General features: G+C 60.3%; 2 protein-coding genes across 2 annotated transcripts; both read left to right on the top strand.

Annotated features, from left to right (window-relative positions):
- The first annotated feature begins 3,011 nt into the window (after window positions 1-3,011).
- CSRP1 (cysteine and glycine rich protein 1) lies at window positions 3,012-17,257 on the top strand. Its single transcript, XM_048328235.1, has 6 exons — window positions 3,012-3,102; window positions 9,684-9,796; window positions 14,048-14,216; window positions 14,587-14,713; window positions 16,465-16,558; window positions 16,852-17,257. The coding sequence occupies exons 2-6, from the start codon at window positions 9,685-9,687 to the stop codon at window positions 16,926-16,928; spliced, it is 579 nt and encodes a 192-aa protein (XP_048184192.1). The 5' UTR covers window positions 3,012-3,102; window position 9,684; the 3' UTR covers window positions 16,929-17,257.
- A 1,676-nt stretch (window positions 17,258-18,933) lies between these two features.
- On the top strand, window positions 18,934-24,084 carry PHLDA3 (pleckstrin homology like domain family A member 3). The gene is made up of 2 exons (XM_048328303.1): window positions 18,934-22,996; window positions 23,390-24,084. Exons 1-2 carry the CDS (start codon window positions 22,645-22,647, stop codon window positions 23,509-23,511), a joined length of 474 nt encoding a protein of 157 aa, XP_048184260.1. The 5' UTR covers window positions 18,934-22,644; the 3' UTR covers window positions 23,512-24,084.
- The last annotated feature ends 686 nt before the right edge of the window (window positions 24,085-24,770 follow it).

Raw genomic sequence — 24,770 nt, 5'->3', positions numbered from 1 at the left:
TCTGCTGCAGGTTGGCATCTGCAGCACCATCTCCTGCACCCTGGTTTAGGCACAGCCTCTGAGCCATCTGGCAGAGGTTTCCCAGCCCCCAGGGAAAGGATGCTCATCTCCAAATGCTGCGGTGACATCAGCTCTGGGATATGTCTCCAATGCTCTACAAGGCCTCAGGGAAACCTGTGGGAGATCCCTGGCCACCAGGAGCAGCTGCAGTGGGTGATGTTTTGGTTGACAGCTGTTTAACATGAGTGGCCAGTGTGCCCAAGTGGGCAAAGAGGCCAGTGGCATCCTGGCTTGCACCAGCCACGGTGTGGCCAGCAGGACCAGTGCCTGTCCCTCTGTGCTGGCACTGCTGAGGCACCTCCAGTCCTGGAGGAAGTCTGGGGGCCCTTATGGCAAGAGAGACATGAGGGGCTGGAGCGTGTCCAGAGAAGGGAACGGGGCTGGGGAAGGGTCTGGAGTCCCAGGAGCGGCTGAGGGAGCTGGGGGGGCTCAGCCTGGAGAAAAGAAGGCTCTGGGGGGAGCCTCTCCTTTTCTACAACTACCTGACAGGAGGTTGGAACAACGGGGAGGCCTGGCTCTTCTCCCAAGTAGGAGGCAACAGGACAAGAGGAAATGGCCTCAAGTTCTGCCAGGAATTTCTTAGCCCAGGCTTCACAGCAAAATTCCTGTGGAATCTGGTGCCAAAGCTTTCCAGGTCCAAAGGAAGCAGCTCCCTGCTGCGCTCCGTCTTCCTCCCTTCCTGCCAGTTTCAGCTGCACAATCCCAGCAGCTGCAGCAGCCTGGGCTCCCCAGCTCCTGCCAGCAGAGTGCTGGCCCCCGGCGAGCCGCGGTGCCTCGGGAGAGGAGTGGGAGTGGGAAGGGTCCCTGGGCCCCAGAGAGCTCCTCGTGCCAGCTGCCTGTTCCTCAGTGCCCACTTCCATTTGTCGAGGAGAAAAAGGCCAGCCCAGGCCAGAGAAATTCAATGGGAGCCTTTGCCAAGGGCACCCTGGCCTCCGTTGACAATCCTGTCCATGGCCACTGCCATCAGGAGCACTGGAGCATCCAGCTTCTCTCCAGCCTCACCTGCTGCAAGGGCTGGCAGATCCTCGTGGAGCACAGGGGCTCCCAGGGCAGCAGCTCAGGGTGGGAAGCTGTTTAGCCACCAGCAAAACTGTTCTGTTCTCCTACTTCCCCTCCAGGAGTTTCCTGTGGAGCTGCTCCTGGAAAGGACAGCCTTTTGCTGGCCTCCAGGTCCAAGCAACAGAACACTGATGGATGGAATCTTCCTGGAGTCTTCCAAGACACTAAAAATGCCTAAGAAAGGGAAGATCCTTTCCCTGTCCGGTGCCACCTGGTTCCTGTCCCTGTGTGGGGTTTGCTGGGATCAGGGAGGGTGTCCCACTCCCCTCCCTGCCCTCCTCCATAGGCAGTGCCAGAGTGCCAGAGGGGGACAGATGCCGGGCGGTGTTTCCCAAGGGGAGGAGAGCAGAAGTTTGTACCCCAGCAAGCAGCAAATCAGGCAGGGATCAGCAGACACCCAAAATCCAGGTGGGATGTGGGGTCCTGCCAGGGTGCTGAGCACGGGAGCAGTGAGCAGGGTCAGACAGAACATTCAGCGTGGGGTCAGGCTGCAGGGCCCACACGTGGACCACCCTTGGTTTCCAGGGTGTGAACAGTGTCCCCTGGAGCCCTGGAATTGTTTGTCACAAGGTCCTGGGCCTTCCTGGGCTCCTGTACTGCCCTGGCATAGAAACACACAGGAAAAAGGGAAAAGCAGCTTTGCAGCCCTGCAGCCACACTTTCTGTAGGCTGCTCTGGAAATGTTTGGGCTCAGAGGGACACATGTGAGGGTACAGAGGGTCTGTGGGACATCAGGGAGAGGCAGCAGTGTCTCTGCTCCTGCAGTGCTTTGGCCTCTTCACTTCTCAGAGCTCTCCCTTCACAGGGAGCCAGACCCCCCCTGTCCTCCAGCTGTGCTGGGAGTGCTTCCCCAACACCTCTGCAGCCGTTCCCGTGCAGTTTGGGGCTGGGCATATTTCTCCCCCCTCTGACTGCACCCAGAGCAGCGTTGCTGGGGGGGGGGGGGGGGGGGGGGTTCCCATGGGAACCATTGCCAGAGAGTCTCTCTTCACTCCCCTGCTCTGCAATTTGTCATGAGAGTCACAATCCCAGCCTGGGTTGGGTTGGAAGGCACCTGAAAGCCCATCTTGTCCCACCCCTGCCATGGGCAAGGACACCTTCCACTATCCCAGGTTACTCCGAGCCCCATCCAACCTGGCCTTGGACACTTCCAGGGCTGGGACAGCCACAGCTTCTCTGGGCAACCTGTGCCAGGGCCTCACCACCCCTATTGTACAACAATTCTTGCTTATGTCTCATAAGCTCCATTTTGTCTGTGGAAAAGCTGCAGTAAGGTCTCCCTGGAGCCTCCTCTTCTCCAGGTGAACACCCCCAGCTCTCCCAGCCTGGCTCCAGGGCAGAGGGAGTCCCACACTCAGAGCAGCTCTGTGGCCTCCCCTGGACTCGCTGCAGCAGCTCCAGGTCCTTCCCGTGCTGGAACCCAGGGCTGGAGGCAGCTCTGCAGGTGGGGGCTCAGCTGAGCGGGGCACAGGGGCAGAATCCCCCCCTGCCCTGCTGCCCACGCTGGGGGCTCAGCCCAGCACACGGGGGGGTTCTGGGCTGCCAGAGCACGTGGCCGGGGCACGCTGAGCTTCTCATCCACCAGCACCCCCACGTCCTTCTCTCCAGGGCTGCTCTCAGTTCATTCTCCGATCTGTCCCGGACGCTCCTTCTCCCGGGGGTGAGATGGGGGTCCCGGGCAGCGTCAGGAGGTGCCGGGCGCTGTCGGGGCCGGCCCGGCGGTGCCGTCCTCCCCAGCCCCGTGACATCAGTCCCGCCGCCGAGCGCCACCGCCCCCGACCCGCCCTGCCCCGCCAGCGACAAAAGCGCCGAGCGGCCGCCGGCCCCAGCGCGGCTCCCGACACCGGCACCGGGACAGGGACCAGCATCGGCACCGGCACCGACTCCGACTCCGGCACCGGAACCGGCACGGAACCCAGCACCGGCACCGACCCCGGACTGACACCGGCACCGACCCCGGCACCGTCCCCGGCCCGGCCGCAGGTGGGTGCGGAGCGGGGGCGCCGCCGGGTCCCGCCAGGCGCAGCGGAGCCGCCTCCCCGCTCGTTCCCGGCGCTGCCGCTCTCCCAGCCCGGCGCTACCTCCATCCCTCTCTCCCTCCCTCCATCCCCCCAGGCTGCCGCATCCCCGCCGCCCACAACCCGGCAGCGGGGCAGATGCGGGGCTGGAGAGGGGCACAGCCCCCCCCGTGTGCCCGTGGGGTGGGCACGGGAGCGGTGGGACCCCCTGAGGCTGCTCCCAGTGCCAGAGCACCGCGCACATGGCGGGATGCGGAAGCCGAATCTCTTTCATCCGATCGACTGCACTCAGTAAAGCTCATTTCCAGGGAGCCTGAGGCAGCTCAGCTGTGGGCTTAGCTCACTTCCCGGAGGAGATTTGGGCTGCCGTGCACCAGGCTGGGCACACGCTCGAGCACAGCTCCAGGTGCTGCTTTGCAGCCCTCAGAGCCCCAGCCCGTGGCAGGGGGTTCAGGAGCACTGGGCAAAAACCGCAGCTGCTGCCAAGTCCCTGGATCAGATCTTCTGTCTCTCCCTGCGTGAGAAGGGGCCGATGCTAAAACAGTGTGAGGGGTGAGGCTGGCTTTGGGTGCTGCTCCTCCTGGCTCCAGAGCTTGGGGAAGGGTGAGAGGAGAAGGCCTCCAAGGAGCAAGTGTGGTCATTTGGTCTGTTCCTGTTGGAGCAGAGGAGCCTGAGCTCAGAGCTCCCCGGGCTCTGCAGCTTCCTCCCAAGGGGCAGCGGAGGGACAGCTTCAATCTCTGCTCTCTGTGAGCAGGGACAGGAGCCAGGGAAGGGCTGGAGCTGTGTCAGGGGAGGGTCAGGCTGGAGATCAGGAAAAGGTTCTTCCCCCAGAGGGTGCTGGGCACTGCCCAGGCTCCCCAGGGAATGAATGGGCACAGCCCCAAGGCTGCCAGAGCTCCAGGGAGCATTTGGCCAAGGCTCTCCAGGATGCACAGGGTGGGATTGTTGGGGTGTCTGTGCAGGGCCAGGGGCTGGATGTGATCCTTGTGGGTCAGTTCCAGCTCAGGATGTTGCATTATTCTGCTGGGGGTGAGGCTGGCAAGGTGCAGTGGTGTGGCTGAGCACTGGGCCCTGGGGAGGGTTCAGCCCTTCCCAAGGAACTCGGGGCCGCTGCTGCACAGACAGCTCAGGGCTGTGCTGCTCCCGTGGGTCACGGGCTCTGTGCCAGCCTCTGCTGTGCCCTGCATCAGGGCCTGTCCAGCCGGGATGGCAGTGCCTGAGCGCTGCCTCAGAGCAGCTGAGCTCGGCTCCTGCTCCTGGGAGGCTGCACCAAGTGGGGAGGACGCGACCAACTGGGGCATTTCAGGGCTTTGGGGGAGCTCAGGTGAGCTGGGTCAGGTGATGGATCTTGATCCCTGTGGGAGTCAGGAGCTTTCCTAAGCGTCCCTGAAAATGCTGCTGCTTTTGTTCTGGATCCAGTTGGGATCTTCATGGAGGACCCTGCTTCCGAGGAGCCTTTGTAAGCCAAGCTTGGGAGCAGTGTGTGCGCAGGCAGAGGCCCATGGCTGTGAGAGCCATCAGGCTGGTGGCTCAGTGCTGTGCTGGCCTCTCTTAGGCCTCTTTTCTCCACAGCCGACCTGAGGCTGCCTTGGCAGCAGAATCATTTGTGATTGCTGATGGAGTCAAGCCTGACTGCTCTTGGAGTCATAAGAGTAGATGAGCCCCATGTGAGCATCACTCTGGAGCTCAGAGCCTCCTGACTTCCTCCCCTCCTATCCCAGCAAAGCCCTCAGAGGCATCTGATGTGATCCAGCTGCATCTCCTGGGGCAGCTCTGTGATTTCTCCCTGGTACTTCCCAGCGTTTTTCCATGACTCTGAGCTCACCAGCCTCAGGTCCCCGTTCTCTTGCTCACCAGTTCAACATCACTGGGTCACACGTGACCTTCGCTTATCCTTGTTTACACTGTTGGTGGCCCATGGACTCCTCACGTTACTGCTCCTCCCAGCTCATGACACAGCAGGGGACAAGGGGACAGTTCTCGCTTTCCACTTGTAGGGCTATTCCCACCTCTGCCCAGGTGATAGGAAAGCTGCTCTGTGACACTTCCTGTTTGCCTGGGGCAGGGTCCCCCGTGGGTCCGACTGCAGGTCCCAGTGCTGAACCCCTGGTGCCATGTCCCGGGGCTTTCCCAGGGGATGTTCCCTGGTGTGTCCCTGGGAGCTGGTTCCTCTCTGCTCTGCCCATGTCTCATCTGTTTGGGTCCCTCCTGCTTCAAATTTCTGCCCATTTTATGGTCGTGCCAGCTGCTCTGTAAACTGGAAGGCACTACTCAGTCCCCCGGGCCTGGGGCTCCTGCTGTGTCCTCCTGCCCTTTGACTCTGCCAGAGCATGAATTAATTCTGCCTGCACTGCTGTGAACATCCCTAGGAGTGAATTTTGTGCAGCACTGATGGTGCTCATCTGTCATTCACTTGTTTTAATGCTCTCATTGGGAAAAAAACCACCCCTTTTTATGGGCCAGCACGAGCCTGCTGTTCCTCAGTGATCTCCAAGCACAAAGTGATTGCTCTGCAATTAATTACTGTAGGATTTTAGTAGGGCACAGACACGGGAAGGTTTTCCAGCTCTTGCAGAAGTTTGGATGGTTGGGTTGACATCCCGGTGGCCTGCAGGGATGTTCCTCCGAGTGTGACGGGGTAGGACCTGCCCTGCCCTGAGTGCTCCCATGGCCATGGAGCTGCATCCACACAGCCACGGGTGCTGCTCCAGCTCCAGCAGTTCCCACCCAGCTGCTCTCAGAAGGGCAGGGTGGAGGGTGGCAGCTTCGGGGGCAGTCACAGGAACACACTGACCTTTCAACCCATTCAAAAACCATGATGACTGTGTTTCTGCTGCTTGATGGCTGCATCTGCTCACTGCTTCCCGTTACAGCCAGTGATGACATCCCGAAGCACCAGTACATACTGGTTCCATACTGGTTCATGCCTGGTTGTTCAGTGTAGCTTACACTGCCTCCCAGACTGGTGCAACACAGCACCTCAGGTGAGTCTGAGCCCAGATTTCACAGAACCACAGACAGTTTGGGGTTGGAAGCGACCTCAAAGATTATCCAGTGCCACCCCCTGCCACAGGCAGGGGCACCTTCCACTATCTCAGGTTGCTCCAAGCCCCGTCCAAGCTGGTCTTGTCTGGAGAGCTGGACTGCTGCAACATCAGACTCTGGAACTGGGGTTAATCTCCAGCAAAGGTCAGCTTTGGGTGGTTCTGCACAAGCCTCCCCTGTGTCTGTGCTCCTCACAGTGCAGCTGCTGCTAAAGGATGGGATCTTGGTTTCGGGGCCTCTTCCCTTATCTGTAGTGGATGATGGAGTGGCTCCAGGGCCAAGCCCTGCTTGGCACCGAGGGTGGTGTTTGTAGGGCTCTGGACATGTTTGCTGGGAGTTGTGCTCCATGGACTGTGGAGCTGCAGGGGGGAAGGAGAATAATCTTGGTTTTTTGGCAGCCCTGGGTGGCCCCGTGCCTGTGCTCAGTGAGGTCATTGGCTGCAGGACTGTCACCTCCTGTTCCTTATTTTGCATGGGGACCAGAGTGACCTGGAGAAGTGTGACTGTGGTCACCGAGTGTTGCAACTGGGCAAAATACGCAAAGTATTCTGAAAATAATGCTAAAAGGATTGCAAACACTGTGACATATCTTAAAGTGGCCATTCCTTAGGGAATTGGGAGGATGGATCTGTCTGGATGGCAGCTGTGAGGACTTTGTTGGTCAGGTCCAGGCACCCAGAGCAGGGTTTTCTATTCCTTTTTTTGCTGCTGATGCCAGCCTATAGCACAAACTGCTCGTTGGTCTCTGTGTGGCCTGCTGGGCTCTCAGCATGTGGGGGGTGTGTTGTGGACTAACAGGGAATTTTTAGCAATGTAAATCTTATCTCAGGCTTTCTCTGTGTCCAGCTGTGAGCCTTCATGTGGATCCCCAGGACAAACTGATTTCCATGGTCTCTCCCCTCAGAAAACCCATCCTGGTGGGTGCTAGGAGGTTTTGCTGGGATGTGGCTTTGCTGGGACTGTGTTTGTGCTTCATGGTGAGAGTCACCTGCTCAAATCACCTGGCATCATTTAAACTGAGTGGAGGCACCTGCAGCCTTCCCATGGTGGATTGAGGAAAATCAGCAGCAAGAGGGTTTGGACCCCTCTTGTGGCAAATGTCAGATGAACTTCACCCAGAAGCAGTTTTTCTCCTCTTTTAGGCTTCCAGGCAGCTCAGGGGAAGGTGTCCCCTCTGCTAATGTCTTGGTTTGGTCAGGGGTGCCCTGATGTTCAGGACAAACAAAGCCTTTTCCTTTGCTGCTGCTGCTGCTCTGAGGGGAACAAAATGTGCTGTGGAAGCAAAGGGGAGCAGCTGGTCCCAAACCGTGGGGGGCACTCGTGGATGGGCTGGCAAGAGGCTGCCCCCAAAACAAGGCCTGGGGAATCCAAGAGGTGGGGTCTGCCAGCTGTGGTGGTTGGAAAGGGCTGGGGGACCCAGAAAAATTGTAGCCAGAGATGTGTAATTCCTGACGCAGGGGCTGAAGGGGCTCAGGGGCTGGCAGGGGGTGCTGCTGGACGTTTCTGCCCTCCAAGGAAACTCCTGAACCAGGTCACGCCCTCCTCCTGATCCAGGGCAAAAAACCAGGCTCTGGAGAGAAACGGCGTGTGTCCTTTTAAGGCAATCCAAGGGCTGGGACTGGAAGAACCAGGCTGGGAGGGATTTGGCACAGCGGGAGGCCCAGCCTGCGGGGCCTTTGGAAAAGAGACTTCCCAGCTGCTCTGATCACACCCCAAACACTGCTCCCAGGAGCCAGCACAGCCTCTCCAGCCCCTGCTCCTGGCACCCTCCACTTCTCTGTCTGTCTGTCTGTCTGTCCTGCACTGAGACCCTCTTGGCATCTGGGAGCTGTGGCTGGGATAAAGTGGGGTCAGCAAGTCAGCTCTGACCCCTGTCCTGGTAACCAGGCTAGGATCAGTTTCCCTTTTCCTGACAAAATCCTCTCACACAGGGAAGATCTCGAGTTCCCCATGACCTGGGAGGTGTAGGGATCTTGCTGTGCCTGTGAGCCCTTCATGCTCCCCATCTCTGTCTGATGTTTGTACAACCCCCAGTCCTGCTGGGTTTAGCACCCACCTCCCCATCTGGGAGAGCCACTGGGACTGGAGGCCCAGGGATGGGGCCTCAGCTGCCTGAGGTGCCCCAGGGGATTGAATCTGCTGCAGGGGGGGGCTCCAAGGCTCCTGGTGTGCCCCGGCAGACCCAGGTCCCTTCCTCATCTCCACACAGCTGAGCTGAGGGAGGTGATGAGATCCTACACATGTGGTGGGCTGGCAAATCTTGTACTCTGAAGATGGGGTTTGGTTTTTGGGGACCTTGTCCTGCTGCTTTAGCTGTTCAGGGGTCAGGAAGCACATGGCGACTTCTGCTGCCTGTCCCCAGGTGAGAGCAGGATGGAGAATTACAGAGGTGTTGATGGAAAGAGGGCCCTGGAGACCTCTCAAGCTGCAGCTTGTGCCTATTGACCTTTCTTGTATCATTGGGCCTCTCCAAAAAGTGTTTTATTGTCTTTGTAGCAACCCCGGGTTGCTGTTTGAGCCTCCTTAGCTTCCTCTTGGCCACACTCAACGAGCCTGGCTCCCTCAGAATCTCCTTGCAGGGCTTTATTGTGTGAGTCTTGAGGTTTATGTTAACCTAGTCTTCACAAGTGTCAAGGCCCCTTGGGACTGGAGCTTTGCTCGTGTAAGCAACCCAGTATTTTGGGGTTATCTGCAAATCCAGGGACCTCTTGATGGTGTCTCATCAGACACCATCTGCCGCAGTTCAGGAAAGAGAAACAGAAGCCTTTATAGCCTGCTGAGGAGCTGGATGGTGGCTTAGGCTGGTGCCCAGGTCTTTGCCCTGCACTGTGTTCTTGATGTCAGATTCTCCAGGCTCCGTGACTCTGCCTGCAGTCCTGCAGGAGACTGAGACACCGGAGTGCAGGGGGTGCCTGGGAGGGGTTGGCCCCACAAGGCAGGAGCTGATGGTGCTGTGGGACACGGTGCCAGAGCCTGGGGTTTGGTGGGGTCAGGGGTCAGCCCTGCAGTGGCTGAGATGGAGGAGTTGGTCAGGCCGGAGAAGCTGGGGCTGTGTCCAGGGGGGTGACAGCTGTCACTCCAGCACCAAGGCTCTGTCACAGTCCCCTGGCCGTGGCATGGGGTGACAGCAGGGCTGTGACCTGAGGAGGTGCCTGGGTAACTCCGTGAGCGCCGTCTCCCAGCATTGTCCTGCTTCCTCCCTTTTCCTGGCACTGACGGGGGCTGTGAGGTCTCATGGCTCCAGGACAGGGATTTCTGCTGCTCCTGGCAGACAGGACCCGTGGTCCCTGGGAGGCAGCTGGCACTGCTGGGTGCTGGCTCCCTGAGTTCTGCTGATTCTGCTCATTGCCAGCCCTGCAGTCTGGGCACCCTGCAAACACAGCGGGTGCTCTCTGCACATGGGATGTGGGAAAGCTGCTGGAGCTCTGCTGCCTGCTCCAGCTGCCCCATCCCGGCCCCGCAGAGCTCTGCCCTTGTTCCTGACTGTGCTTTCCCCTGCAGGATGCCAAACTGGGGAGGAGGGAAGAAGTGTGGGGTGTGCCAGAAGGCCGTGTACTTCGCTGAGGAGGTGCAGTGTGAAGGGAACAGCTTCCACAAGTCCTGCTTCTTGTGCAGTGAGTATCACCCCTTCCCTGACCCCCTCTCTGCTTCCTGGGTGTGGGCTCCTCGGGATCTCTCCAGACCCCCTGGCGTGGCAGGAACACGGATCATCCCAGGACACAGGGGCTGTCCAAGCTGTCGGGGCTGACCTCAGCCAGCACCCATACAAAGACTTAGTCTGTCTCTACTCCAGGGAAAGGCCAGGCTGGGTCCTCTGGTCTGTGTCCAGATGTTTAGGGTGGGAGCATGAGGCAGGGCCTCTCCCAGCAGTGGTGGCAGGAGCTGGCACATCCCATGCGATGCTCGGAGATGGTGCTTTAGCCTTCTAAGTGGCTTTGCCACAAAAGGTGGTTGAGCCTGGGGAACTGGTGTGGAATCTCCTCATGTCTGAGGGATGATGGGAAGGAGATGTGGTCCTGTCCTGGCCCTTATGCTGATGGAAAGCCTCCTGAGAAGTGCTGAAGCATCACCTCCAGCCTATCTGCAGATGCACTCTTGCTGAGGGTGTCTCTGGCATATGTTTGGACCAAACATACACAAGTGTAAAGTGCTCCTCCAGGGAGGGGCAGCAGAACAGGATCTGGCTGGGAGTGATCCAGTGCTGAGCTCCCTTCCTCTGCCCCTCTACAGGATCCTACAAATTCTGCTGAGATCCTGCTGCAAGTCCCCAGACACCCTTCCCTGCCTTTGGAGATCCCAGGGCTGGTGGTGTTACAGTGCTGAGAGCAGCTCCTTAAACCTGGGGCATCCAGAGGGGCTGCAGGACCTTTCAGGCAAAAGATGAGCAGTGTCCTCAGCCTGTGTGGTACCAGATTACTGTCCCCTGTCCCTGGAGACTGCCACGTATCAGAACCAGTGATTCTCCTGTGCCCACAGGAGATAGGGCTTGGAGCAGCCTGGTCTAGTGTGAGGTGTCCCTGCCCATGGCAGGGGGTGGGACAAGATGAGTTTTAAGGTCCCTTCCCACCCAAACCTCTCTGGAATCCTGTGGACAGGAGCACACTTGCTGCCTGCGTCTGCTGATGGCTCCTTGAGATGTTGCCTCTGCCACAGAACAGCAGAAGTGCACCTCCAGAGTGGCCCCACTGAGGTTTAATGTTTCCTCAGCTGGTCCCAGTGCCCTGGTCCCAGTGTCACCATCCCATTGCAGCAGGGAGCGCAGCTGGGATCTTTTCCATAGGAGCAGCAAGCAGAGCTGGCATCTGGAAACAGGCACACTCTGGAACTGACCTCTTCCAGCAGCGAAACACCAGTGTCCTCATTGGATGGTCCCTGCCATGCTCCTGTGTCCCCCTGGCCTGGCTGCTGGATACTTCTTGTCCAGCCTGCCTGGGATGCAGCATATACAGCTGGATCCAGATGTGGGAGAGGGAGAGAGAGACTTCTGCTGTGCCTGTGCTCCCTGCAGTGTGGAGGGTGGCCAGCGTGGCCAGGAGCTCCCATATGTGGGAGTTTCCAGGCTGGAAACTTGCTTTGGCTGGTAGGGCTCCGCAGGGGAGTTGTAGAGAGGCTTTTCCTGGGCAGGAAGGGGGTGGCAGGCTGGGTTCTTATGGCAGCTGCTCTGCAGAAGGAAATCCTGTTTGTTCTGTGGCCTCAGATAAGGAGGGTGGGGAATATTGCCCTCGCCCCCTATGCACACAGCTGGTTTACCAGGAAAAGCTGCTGCCATGGGATGCTGGCACCCAGAGAGCAGGGCAGGCCTCCAGGAGCCACGAAATGAGGCTAAAGGCATTGCTTCCAGGTGGGAACACGTGGCCAGAGTGAGGAAGAAGGTCACCCTGTGTGTGTTCATGGAAGCAAGTGCCCAGGCAGCGCTCCTGGGCTCAGGGCTGCTGTCCCTGGCTTTTGTTATGCCACTCCACATGTACCCAGCAGCTCTGCCTGTCCTGGCTGTGGCTCCCCAGCTCAGGCTGTGGCTCATGTGCCAGCCCACCCTGCTGCCCACTGTTCCCAGTCCGTGCCACAGGCTGTGGGTGGTGCTCCTGAGCGCCTGCATTCCCAGCCTGTTCCCCAGTGCTGCATTTGGGCCCCATCAAGGAACTTGAAACCATTATCTTTAGGGGAGAATAACAAATACTTCAACCAGATCTGCCAAAAACATCATCTAAAAGGAGCCAAGCCTACCACAGTGCATTAGAGCTCAGGGAGCAACTTGGTGATTGACTCCTGGCCCTGATCCAGCTGCCTGGGTAGTGCAGGAGAATGAGCTGGAATGAGCCCCTTGGCCTTGGAAAGCAGAGGCAGCTCTTGCCTAATTGTTTTGTGGAGCAGCTCAGCTGCTCTTAGAAAAACAAAGGGTCCTTAACTCCGTGAGTGCAGTGCACTGGAATTTCTGCAATGCACAAACCCGGGGGCTGAGTAAAAAGTTTTTCTGTTGCCTCTCAAAGCTCTGTGAGTACATATGAGGGACTGTGAAAGCTTGGGCTGGAGCTCCAAATCCATCCAGATGCCACTGAGCTCATTCACTGCCACCCTGGGACAAAGCTCTCAACAAAGCCCTTTGAAAGGCCAGTGAAAGTGCCCAAATTCCCCTCCTGAGGGCCTGCCTGAGCAGGGTCACCCCAGGGCAATGCAGAGACCCCCACAGCAGCCCAGGAGCTTGGCAGCTTTGGAACCAGTTACCAGCTCTGGTCTCTCCCAGCTGGGATCCGTTCTCCATCCCCAGCTCCTGCTGTGGTGGGAGTGTGTAGCCAGGAGAGGACCCTGCCAGATCCTCCTTAGATGGCAGGAGATGCTTCCCTTTCCTCTCCTTGTCCCAGCAGAGGCACACAGGGTTCTCCCGGCCGTATTTAGTCATGGAAGGGCTGCCTCTGCCCCTGCTCAGTTTGTGCTGCTCCGAGGGGAGAGCTCTGCTCTGTTTGCATTCCTGTGATATTGGGAATGGCCAAGAAACTGCTCTGCTGGCCAAGAAGCTGCTGGAAGCCTCGACATTTAAGGTGTGCAAAGCAAGATGGGGGAAGCTGTGTGGCAGCTGCAGCCGGATCTGTTTGGGGCTGGCTGCCAGCGCTGCAGGCTCTGCCCTGGGAGCTGGGATCCTGCACAGGGCACGTGAACACTGCAGATCACCTGGAGTTCGGGTGCTGGTGGCCTCCTGCTCCTGCTGGCTGGGCAGAGTGTCCCAGGAAGGGCTAGGAAGGGATGTGGCAGCCGTGAGCAGAGCTGGGACAGGAGCTGGTACTTCCAGGACCTTAAGGGGGTTTATAAAAGAGAAATAGAGTGACTTTTTACACAGGCAGATAATGACAGGGCAAGGGGAGGTGGTTTTAAATGGAAAGAGGAGCAATCTAGATTAGATATAAGGGAGAAAGTTAGATTAGATACAAGGAAGTAATTATTTACTCAGAGGGTGGTGGGGCATTGCTTCCTAGAGAAGCTGTGGCTGCTCCATCCTTGGAAGTGTTCAAGACCAGGTTGGACAGGGCTTGGAGCAGCCTGGGACAGTGGAAGGTGTCCATGGCAGAGGGTTGGAATTGGATAATCTGAATTGAAGGTCCCTTCCAACCCAAACCAGTCTGTGATTCTATGGAAACCTAAAAATCAGGAGACAGCCTGAGGCCAGCACCAAGCTCAAGCTGTGGGTGGCCTCAGCAGGGCCCCTGAGCCTGGCTGCCATCTCCTCTTGTCCCATCTTACATCCCACATTGGACCCCCAGGACTCAGACACCCAGCTGAGTTAGTGTTCCTCACCTGAGACCCCCTCCTATGCACACCCCCAAACCAGGGCTAAGGTGTCACTTGAGCCTTCTGAGCTCTGGAGAGGTGACTGTGCCCCATGTGTGAAGCCCTTGCAGTGCCTCGGATGTGGTGATGGCCACAGGGCTGCTCTTGGTCCATCCAAACACCAGGAAAACCACATTTGCTTACATTTCTTTGCCCTGAGCGCTTCCTGCCGTGGATTTGCAGTGGACAAGGCATGGGGCCAGGACATCCATCCCCTGGCTTGGGAATCCTGCAGTAGGAAAAATTCAGTCCCACGGTTTAAGTGCAGCTGCAGGAGAGCAGCACCCAGAGGGTTAACAGAGCTTTCCTTCCCTTGGTATCACCCTCTTGGCTTTGGTGGTTGCTTCCTTTTAAAGCCAGACACTGCTCTTGTTGTGATCCTTATCTGCCCTGGTTTGCATGTGCTCCCCGAGGCTGGATCCTGGCAAGGGCTTCCCTGCTCCTTGAAAGCCGAGCTGAGCTGTCCCTGTGAGGGCTTGTTTTCCCCAGCTAATTAGTGAGCTCTGGCAGAGCAGGCTGATGCCACACCCTGCCCTCTGTTCTAGTGGTCTGTAAGAAGAATTTGGACAGCACTACTGTGGCCGTGCATGGCGAGGAGATCTACTGCAAGTCCTGCTACGGGAAGAAGTACGGCCCCAAGGGCTACGGCTACGGGCAGGGAGCAGGGACCCTGAGCACTGACAAGGGCGAGTCCCTGGGAATCAAATACGAAGAGTGAGTCTGCGTCTTGTTTTTGACACCGGGGCTGTGGGCACCTTCTCCCCACACCTGTCCTGTGGTGCTCAGCTGTGCAGCCTGTGCTGAGCTCCCAGCACTGTCCGTGGGCTGCCCAGCCCCTCTGTCCCTCCAGGGAACCCCACTGAACCCTGTTTGGTGGGTGGGATGGGATGGGACATGTCCCCATTGCCTCAGCACGGTGCCCACCCCCTCCCAGCACACAGCCCTCGGGCTGAACTTTCCATGGGGCTCAACACATTGTTCCTAAAGTTCCCTCCTAAACTGGGCTGGGATTTGGGATCACGTAGTTCTTTCCTGCTCCATCTTGCCTGTGCACCCCTGATCGTGAGCTCCCTCCCACCCACAGGGGCCAGCCCCACCGACCCCCCAACCCCAACGCAGCCAGGATGGCCCAGAAGGTGGGAGGAGCTGATGGGTGCCCCCGCTGTGGCCAGGCCGTGTACGCGGCCGAGAAGGTCATCGGAGCTGGGAAGGTAAGGGGGGATGGTGGGGACGGGGCACAGGGTGCTGCATGGCAGGGACACCTTCGGAGAGGGTCTGGACCTGCCCCTCAGGCTGGGCTGCCAGGGCTAGGCTTGGGTCCAATGGCCACGTTCACCTGGAAGCCTGGCACCAAAAGGAGATCTTGGCATGCCTGGAAGCCAGGTTGTTCAGGCTGCAGTGCTGTCACAGACGTGTAGAGGGGGGAGAAACACATTTTATATTAAATATTCACAGCAGAGGCCACAGTGGACATCCTGCTGTGGATGTGCTGGGAGGGTGAGCAGTGACATGTGCCATGGCCAGTGTCACTGTTAACTGAAAAGTGCATCCTCCTCCCCTCAGTGCCACGGGCCGGGATGCTGCAGCCGGGATTTGAGGCAGGCAATGAATTCCAGTGGTCAGCACTGCCCGCAGGCCGGGCAGGGTGTTGGAGCTGTGGGCATGGGTTTGGTGAATGTTCCTGGGGCTGTTCTGGTGGTGGCTGGGTCAGCTCAGGGTTTGGTGTGAAGGTCACTCTAACAGCCCTGGCACATCCCTTCACCAGGGTTCTTTGCACCCCGAGCTGTGACCTGCTCCCAGCCCAGCTCCTCTGCAGGGCCTGGGGACCCCTTCTGCCCTGCCAGCCCTGGGACCCCGGGTGAGGCCCCTGCTGGAGCTGCCCTCCCCGTGAGGTCAGGCACATGCAGAGCTTGTCAGGGACACCAGGCCAGGCTTCTTCACTTTGTACCATGGGGACACGGTGGCCATGGTGGGACAGCCTCACCTGACTGGTGATGAGGGGTCACTCCCTGACCTGGCTGGGCTCTGTCCTCCTGGGCCTTTGTGCTTGTCCTGCATCCCCAGAGCGAGGAGAGGAGTCAGAGGGGCCCCTCAGCATCATCACCCCCCAGCTGGCTTGTGATGGACACGATGAGGGTCAGCCCAGGGTCAGAAGCTGAATTTACCCTTAAAACCATGATCTGGGTTTCCTGGTTGGCTTCTGGCCCCAGTGTTTACAGGGAACCAAAGCTGGGGAAGCAATTACATTAAAGTAGACCCAGAGAGGATTCCAGAGCGTGTATTTCATGTGCTAATGTTTGCTGGATGACTCCATCCAATACCTCCTCCTCCAGCCCCCGAATTTCGCATTTTCTTCCAAAAAAGGTTTCATGTTTTCCCAAGTGTTTATTTAAATTCCTCTGTGAGCAGCTCTGGCTACTCAAGGTCTGCCTGAAGGCTGTGAGCTCATTTATCTCCAGGGGACTGCTGGAACCGTGGGGGGTTATTTTTAAACACCGGCTGGTTTTGGCATTGTTCCTCTCTGTTTGCTGCCTTCCTTGGAGCTGTGGTTGTGTGGGGCAGTTGTCCCATCCCTGCTGCCACCCCAGCCTAACATCCAGCAGCTGTGGGGCTCAGCTGGACAATGGGGGGGATTTACCTTGCTGGTTAAGAGAGGACAGTCCCCAAAGAGGGGGGGATTGCTCCTTACAAATTATTGTAGAAATTACTGCAAAAATGACTTCTGTGAGTGCAGCAAAAGGTCTCCAAAACCAGCACTGGAGCAGTGACCACACCTGGTGTTTCCTCTCTGTATCTTCCTTGTGGGGCTGGGAGGTCAGTGCTTTCCAGGGAAAAGCTTTTACCCCGTTCAGAGCTCTTTGCCAGCCCCTTTAGATCAGAAACAGGGCAGGGAGCCTGGCTGGTACCAGAGCGTGGCTGCCCTGTCCCTGGGGTGTGACCGGGCTCTGCTCCTGTCCCACAGTCCTGGCACAAGTCCTGCTTCCGCTGTGCCAAGTGTGGCAAAAGCCTGGAGTCCACCACCCTGGCAGACAAAGATGGAGAGATCTACTGCAAAGGTGAGCCCCACCTTCCCTGCTGGCTTGTCCTGGGCTCTGAGGGGTGGGGGTGAAGGCCCCTGTGGAGGGACCCAGGGTGGGATGGAGGCTGGGGAAGGGGTGGCCCAGCAGCTGCATTCGGGGACTGGCTGTGCCAGCCACAGAGCTGGGGAATTTCCTGCTGAGCCAGGGCCTCCCAGTTTGCCCAACGAATCTGGCAAACCTTGTCCTGTCCTGTCCAGGCAGGGTGTGCCCCTTGGGGAGGACCCGCTCCTGTGCCAGCCTCACCTGTGTCTCCCTTCCATCCTCTGCAGGTTGTTACGCCAAGAACTTCGGTCCCAAGGGCTTTGGCTTTGGGCAGGGCGCCGGGGCACTGATCCACTCGCAGTGAGCTCCGGGGCTGGGCCCTGTGCTCGCCCAGGGCTCATCCTGTGCTGCCCACCCGCCCCACGCCGCAGTGAGTGCCCACTGCCACCCCCAGCCACCGCTGCTTCGCAGCACCAGCCCCTCCCGCCCTGCCCCAGTGCTCCCCGGAGCCGGGGGGGGTCCCAGCCCTGTCCCCCTGGGGTCCTGCTGGGGCAGGTGGCACGGGGGGGTCACTCCCTCGCACTGCAGCGAGGCCCCAGTGCCCAAGTCCTGCTCCACGTTGCCCGTCCCGCTGGCCGCGTGCTCAGCCGTGACACCGAGCAAGCAATAAAACATCAGAGACATCAAAGCCCACCCAGGCCTGGCCCTGCCAGTGATTCGCTGTCTGGGGCTGAGGACAGGCCCTGGTGCCCGGAGCTGGGGAGGTGTCAGGAGGTGACAGAGGTGACGGGAGGTGTTTGCAGTCCTGTAATTACAGCACAATGCAGGAATGCGTGGTGCAGTTTGACACAGCCCAGCTGTGGCCAGCTGAGCTCTGCAGCCTGGCTGGGATGGGCTCCCCCTCTGCTCCCATCAAGAATCAGCATGGAATGGTTTGGATTGGAGGAGACCTTAAAGCTCATCTTGTTCCACCTTCCACTAGCCCAGGTTGCTCCAAGCCCTGTCCTTGAACACTTCCAGGGATGGAGATAGCTATTCCAAAAGCAGAGGTTGATGCTGGGAGGCCCAGGACAGCCCTTCTGGGGTGTGTTGGTAGCACCATACGTGTGCTCACCCTGTCAAAACCCTTATCAGTGCTTTCAGGTGGCACCTCTCCAAGCAGGCATGCCCAGCAGTGCCAAGTAATTAACAGCTTTTCACCTACTCCCTGCTTTTTTAGCAGCTTGTGGATCATTAAGCCTCCAGTTTGGCAGCTGCCCAGGTTTAATTGGTTTCCATCTAAACTCTTCACTCCCTTTCTGTGATTCTCCTGTTGGACCGGTGGGACAGACTCGGATCAGCCTCGCTGCAGCTCAGAGTTAGGGACTCCACAGGGAATTGAGTTCTGGGGTTTTTAAAGTTATAAACATTGTGGTTGAGCAAATGAGATGGGGAGTGTTCTGGGAAGCACAACAGAGGCAGAAATCCCTTTTTGGGGCAGGACTTGGGCTCCTTTATCCACTTAAGCGCTTTCTCCTGTTCATCACACCCTCGGATTTACATGGTGTTTTTGAGGCTGAGATGGGGAATAAAGTCTTTACTGTCTGCAAAAACTTCCCCCCTCTAGATTCTAGCAGGTCCCACTGCTCTGGGCTGTGCGGTGGCTGTGGTGAGGGGTCTGGTGGTGTGTGGGGCAGACAGCTCAGGCTCGGGTAGGGTTGGGAGCTGCAGCACAGGGGGCTCAGGTACCGCCCTGGTGTGGAGACCCAAACCTGCCTCCCTCACTCGGCAGAGGCCCTGCTGCTCCCCCATGGAGGTGGGGGGGTGAGGGGTCTGGAAGCTTTTGCAGAGATGGGGGGTTCAGGAAGCTGCTGCAGAGGGGTGAAGGGGGGCTGCTGCAGGGATGGAGGGGTCAGGAAGCTGCTGCCTTCTCTGTGAGCGTGCAGGGGGATGCTGTGCTGCTGCTGACACATCTCAGCTGGATGTGCCCTTGATGGGATCGTGCCCAGGCAGTGCTGGTTGGTCAATAAAGCTACAGTGAGTCTTTATTTAGTCTCTTCCTCACACAGCTGTAGAGGTTCTGTCAGAGAGGGGGCAGGAGCGGGAGCCCCTCTGCTCTGGAGCCAGGCTGGGAGAGCCAGGGGTGTCACCTGAGGAAAGCTCCAGGGAGAGCTCAGAGCCCCTTCCAGTGCCTAAAGGGGCTCCAGGAGAGCTGCAGAGGGACTTGGGACGAGGGCCTGGAGGGACAGGACACAGGGAATGGCTTCCCACTGCCAGAGGGCAGGGTTGGATGGGATACTGGGCAGGAATTGTTCCCTGTGAGCATGCCGAGGCCCTGGCACAGGGTGCCCAGAGAAGCTGTGGCTGCCCCTGGATCCCTGGCAGTGTCCAAGGCCAGGTTGGATGGGGCTTGGAGCAGCCTGGGACAGTGGAAGGTGTCCCTGCCCATGGCAGGGAGTGGAAGGAGATAGTTTGTAATCTTTCAATCCAAACCAGTCTGTGGTTCTATGAGGTACTGACATATCACATGTGGTAGACCCCAGAGAGGCCAATTCCACTGGAGGCCTGGTCAAAGCCAGGAGAAAATGCTGGATTTGGGTTTCAGAGGGCCACAGAAAGATGTAGGTTAGAAGGGACCAGCAGAAGTCTTAACTCCAACCACCTGCTTAAGGCAGGGCTCCAAAGGTCAGGTTGATCAGAGCATTTGGTGTCCACTCAGGTATGCGAGCCCTCTGAGGGTGGAGTTCCCACCACTGTGGATGATGTCGCAGCATTGTGCCACAGAACCTTGAAAGGCTTGTTTCATCACTGAAAGGGTTCTCAGACCCTGGCACAGCTGCCCAGGGCAGTGGTAGAGTCACCATCACTGGGGGTGTTCAGCAGACCTGTGGATGTGGCACCTGGGGACATGGGTTAGCAGTGACCATGGCAGTGCTGGGGGAACGGTTGGAACTGATGATCTTGTGACCTGGGAGGGCTTTTCCAACATTAATGATTCTGTGAATCCTGGATTTTCCTGATGTGCCCCTGTGCCTGGTGTCTCGTGTCCTTTTGCCAGGCAGGGCTGTGTTTCCCTTTTCCACAACCCTTCTCTAGACAGTGGAAAACTGAAGTTCAGTCTCCCCAGGTCCGCTTTTCTCCAGCCTGGTGGGTCTCTGCTGAGCTCCCAGCCCCAAAGGGCCCAGGTAAACCATGTCCTGGAACAGGGACCGTGCCCTGAGGGTGTGCCCTGGGTGCCACACACCTGCTGACCCTGCACTGGTCACTCAGAGTGGCTTAGGGAGTGACAGAGACCACCGCGGGGACACCAGGACGGGATCTCGGGGGCTGCACATCCCGACAGGCATGCGGGGGGCTGGAGGAGGTGGTGGGCCATGGCCCAGGAGAAGCAGGGTGGGACTAGAGGTGCTTTTTGGGAATCTCCTGCCCAAGCTGCAGTGGGACAGCTCCGACCATCTGCTACCCTCTGCTGGTCAGCGAGCACGGCAGGGCCCGGCCGGGCAGCCGGACGCGTGTGCCCACCTGTGCCCAGGTGTTGTCCAGCTCCCCCCCGAGGCAGCAGAGCCGCGCTGTGCCCAGCAGCTCCCACCCCTCGGGAGCTGCAGCCTGGGAAAGGGGCTGTGGCACCCGAACCTGCCCCCGAAGGGACAAACCAGAGGTTGGCCTGTGGCCAAGCACCCTGGAGCCTGGGGGTGATGGCACCACTTGAGGGGTCAGACTGGAGCCTCCGAGCCCCATGGCCAGCGGGGATGTGACAGGGGATGTCACTGTGCCACCGAGCTCTGCGGGGATGTCACCTCGGGGCAGGGCTCAGGCCGGCAGCCCCGCGACCTGCCCTGAGGGCCCTGTGTGGATGGGATGAACCCTGGGCAGCCCATGCAGCAGAGCCTTTGGCTCACCCACAGCCTGGCACAGCGAGTCCTGCTGGGTTTGCTGCAGGGCAGGAGCTGCCATGTGCCCCCCGGGCAGCCTGGCAGGATGGGACTCCTGCCTGGTGGGTCTGGGAATGGACAGCTGGGGAGACGGGACTGGAGAAGGACGTTGTCAAAGCTCCTTCGCACACAGGGCTGTGGGAGCACCACGTTCCCTTGGTGACTGGTGCCTGGAGAAGCAGTGACTGCAGTGAGCAGAGGAGCGAGGGTCTCGGGCAGGGGTTGGCAGCCCTTGGCTCTGCCCCGGGCTGTGAGGATGGAGCCGGAGCTGGATGGTGAGCCAGAACTGCCCACGGACATCCCAGCTAACCAGAACAGCAACAGTCCCAAAGCTGCTCCCCGCGAGCTCCCAGGGCTCGGCATCCCTGGAGCTGAGCGTTCCCTGTGCGTGGGAAAACAGCCTCGGTGGGGGAACCCACACTTCTGCTCCGCTCCTTCTGAAGCGCTGGGGTGCTCAGGGTGACCTCCGAGGCCGCCTGACGTCAGGAGCCCGGGTCTCCTGGGACACCCGGGATCTCTGCCAGCGTGGCGAGGTTGGCCCCAGGGAGCACGAACCAGTTCCTGGCTCCACCAGCCGCCCTGCCCTCTTAATGAGGGATAATGAGGTGCATCTCATCAACGCTGCAGACTTGCCCCCTGGCCATGGCGGCTGCTGGCAAAGCCCCCGGTGGGACCGGGAGTGATGGAGGGGCTGGGGCAGGAGGCATTCCAGCCGGGGGCTCTGCGGGGTTGGGGTCTGCGAGGGGTGCATGAGCAGGGTGGGCCGGAAGGTGGGCGCTGGGACAGCAGCTCTGTGCCAGGGAGCCAGGGGCTGATCCAGCCCCCGTGAGCGACCCCGGCACATTCCCGGGGGGATTTCTTCCCATTGCGGACCTCACCTGGGTGAAGGACCCACACCCTCAGCATTTGTAGGGGCACATCCCGTTGCCCAGCCACCTGTGGCTGTCACCCGCCCTGGCAGCCCACGGCCAGCACAAGTCCCCAGATGTGCCCCCCGGCAGCCGGGCCCGGCCCGGGGAACCCCTGGATGCCAGGCGCTGGCACAGGAACAGACGGTGCTGCGGTGGCCGGGAACGAGACGGGCTGGAAAGGAGACGGTGTTTGGCTGCAGGGGAGGGAGGGTCAGGCAGGGCCAGGCTGCGCTGCCCCGGCCCCGCGGCGGCTCGTTCCCCCTGCACAGGTCACGCGAGGCTGGGGGATGCTGCTCCTCGCTGTGGGACTGCCTGGGGGCTTCAAGTCCCCCTTCCGAGGGGCTTTGAGGGATGGGAGGTCTGTGTGCTGAGGGGTGGCCCAGCACCCTTGGGTGAGTAGCTGGGGTGTGGGTGGCTGCCAGGGGTTGTCCCCATGGCTGCTGCCTGTTCTCTGCTTTTGTCTCCCCTCCTGGGCTGCACTCAGGGGTCCCCCACAGCCCCTGTCTGGCTGGTGCTGCACCCACAGCCCCCTGTCCCAGCTGGCACTGCAACCCCCAGCCCCCCAAGCCCGGTAGCACTGCACTCTGTACCCCCTGCCAAGCTGGCATTTTATGCAGAGCCCCCTGCCCGGTCGGCCCTGTGCCCCACAGCCCGCTGTCCCCACCAGCACTGCACCCTATAGCCCTGTGCCCGTGGGGCTGCAACCCCCAAGAGCTGCTCTTGCACCTCCAACATCTGTCCCTGCACCCCGTGCAGAAGTCCCCAAGCCCTGCCCTGGCACCACTGCCACGCAGCCCCATCCCACACCCTGCCTGTTCACACGAAGACCCCGAGGCAGTGTCTGCCCTCGGGCACCCCAAAAGCTCCTCCCGGGTGAAGCGGGGCTGCGCCGGGCCTGGCCGGGCTTCGCCTGGGCGTGAAGGGAGCCTGAGCGCAGGAGGGGCCAGGCGAGGCGGCAGGAATGCGAGTGGGAGAGCGGCCGGGCAAGTAGCGACAGCTCCTGGCAGCGCGGATCCCACACGCGGCTCGGGCAGGGAGCAGAGCCCCGGCACGGGGCTGGCGGCCGGAATGGGGCACCCCATGGCTCAGCCCCTCTGAGAGCCGGAGCGGAGGGTGGCGAGTCCCCGGGGGCAGCACGGCCAGCGCGGGCTCCTGGCCGCAGGGAGCGCGGCTCCGGCTGGAATCGCCCCGGCGGGGAATGCCCGGCCGGGCCGGCACGAGGCGCTGAGTGAGGATCCCGGCGGGCCGAGGAGCCGCGATGACCCCCGAGAAGGTGCTGAGGGAGGGGGTGCTGGAGAAGCGGAGCGGGGGGCTGTTGCAGCTCTGGAAGAAGAAGCGGTGCCTGCTGACGGAGAAAGGGCTGCAGCTCTTCGAGCCCAAGGGCTCAAGGCGCAAGGAGCTGAGCTTCGCCCGCATGAAGGCCGTGGAGTGCGTGGAGTGGAAGGAGCGGCACATTTACTTCACGGTGGTGATGGACGACAGCCTCGAGATCGACTTCCGCTGCGCCCAGGAGGACCCGGGCTGGAACGCCGAGATCACCATGGGGCTCGTGCGCTTCAAGAACCAGCAGGCGATGCGGGACGTGCGCGCCCGGCACAGCTGCCGAGCAGGTACCGGAGCCCCCGCGGGCCAGGGAGCAGGACCCACCCCAGGATGAGGTCCCTGGCCGCAGGTTCCCATCCCCGAGTGGTCTGGGGAATCCCAAAGGGGGTCCCATGGACCGGGGTGGGTCTGCAGCTTGATGTTCCCGTGTCCCCCTGCACTGGCTGGGACCCCCCCCCCCCCCCCCCCCCCCCCCCCATGGGTTTCGCCTCTCTGTATCCCTGCAGAGGGACTTTCTAACATCTTCCCTCTGTCTGGGGTGGCCTGAGGGATACGGGGCCCTTTGCCATCCTGCACGTGGGGTGGGGTGGGGATGGTGGCTGGCCCCACTCCCCAGTCCCCTCAGGATGCCCCATATCCCAGCGCTGGCCGAGCGGGTGACAGGAGCCTTCTCTCCGCAGTGGTGCAGCTGGGCGCAGCTCCGGTGGGACAGTCCAGGGAATCGCAGCTTCCCAGGAGTCGGATGGAGATGGCCCTCGGCTCGGCAGGTGCTGGAGAGAACGGGATCCCTGCGGGCAAGTGAGGCCACCGCTGTGCAGCCCGGGGACGAGGACAGTGGCCCGGGGAGGCCGGTGCTGGCACTGGCTCCCCCTGTGCCGGGTGAAGGACAGAGGCACCGCAAGAGCTGGGCTGGCACAGCCACCTCCCCTTGGCACAACGGGGCAAAGGACACAGGCAGCGTCACCACCTGGGGCTTCAGACAAGGCAGGAGGGGACATCCCTGCCTGGGGCCCCACCACCCTTCATTCAGCTGACGTGTGCAGGGCCTCGGTGCCCTGGTGGGGACCCCAGGCCTCTCCTGCAGGACAGGGGATGGATGAGGCTGTGCCCGAAGGATCTGTGCGACAGGGAGCTCTGCCCGTGTGACAGTGACACTGGGACAGATGGATGTGGCTGGGTCCCAATTTTAAAAAGGGGCTGGAGAGCTGCTGCTGCAGCAGGGACCCCTCAGCAGGGCACTGAACTGATGGTGTGGTGACACAGCCGTGCTGCAGGACATTGTCTCACCCTGGGATGTCCTTGGGCTGTTGGGAAATGCTGGGGACCCCAATTCCCTGTACTAAACGTGTCCCCAAACAGGACTTTCTGCTTCTTACCCTGGTGTTGCTTTGATTTGTGGAATCCCACAGGGCACGGGAGAGCACAAATCCTGCACAGAGTTTTGCCAGCATCCCCCAGTCGGGCTCCAAAGCCCGGCACTGGCACCCCGAGACTCCCTGGTCACCAATCCCGCTGCGCCCCTGTCCCCAGGGATTCCCACGGTGTGCCTGTGACGCGGGAGCAGCGCTGTGGCTTTGCAGCAGGGGAGGGATGGCCCTGCCCCGACAGGCAGCGCAGACAGCCGCGCCTGGAGCCACCAGCGCGCTCCGCAAGCCGGAGCCTGAGCCCAGCCGGGGCCGGAGGCGCTGCTGATCCTCCCGGAGATTTCCCGGCCGCGTGGGAATCACGGAGCGCGGTGTCCTGATGCCTCGGACCGCGGCAGCTGCCCCCAGCCCGCGCCCCAGCCCGCACCCCACGGTGCCAGGGCAGCACCGGGTGGCTTTGGGGACGGTGGCATGGCCGGAGCCTGCTCACCGTGCTGGCTCTGCTGAAACAGGCACGCGGTGGGGGCCACCCAGGGAAGGCTCCTTGGGCAACCGGTCCTCAGGGCTGCATTTACTGAGACCCCCCGGCTGGGAGTGGAGAGGAGTGGGGGGGCCAGGCTGGGGGCTGCAGGTGAAGCCGGACCCAAACCCTGCACAGACGGAGCTCTGCCCCATCCCAGTGCCATGACGGGGACAT

Source organism: Corvus hawaiiensis, chromosome 24 (assembly GCF_020740725.1).
Source record: "Corvus hawaiiensis isolate bCorHaw1 chromosome 24, bCorHaw1.pri.cur, whole genome shotgun sequence".
NCBI classification, from domain to species: Eukaryota; Metazoa; Chordata; class Aves; order Passeriformes; family Corvidae; genus Corvus; species Corvus hawaiiensis.
The sequence above is the reverse complement of the archived record's forward strand: the minus strand, read 5'-3'. Positions and strand labels throughout refer to the sequence as shown.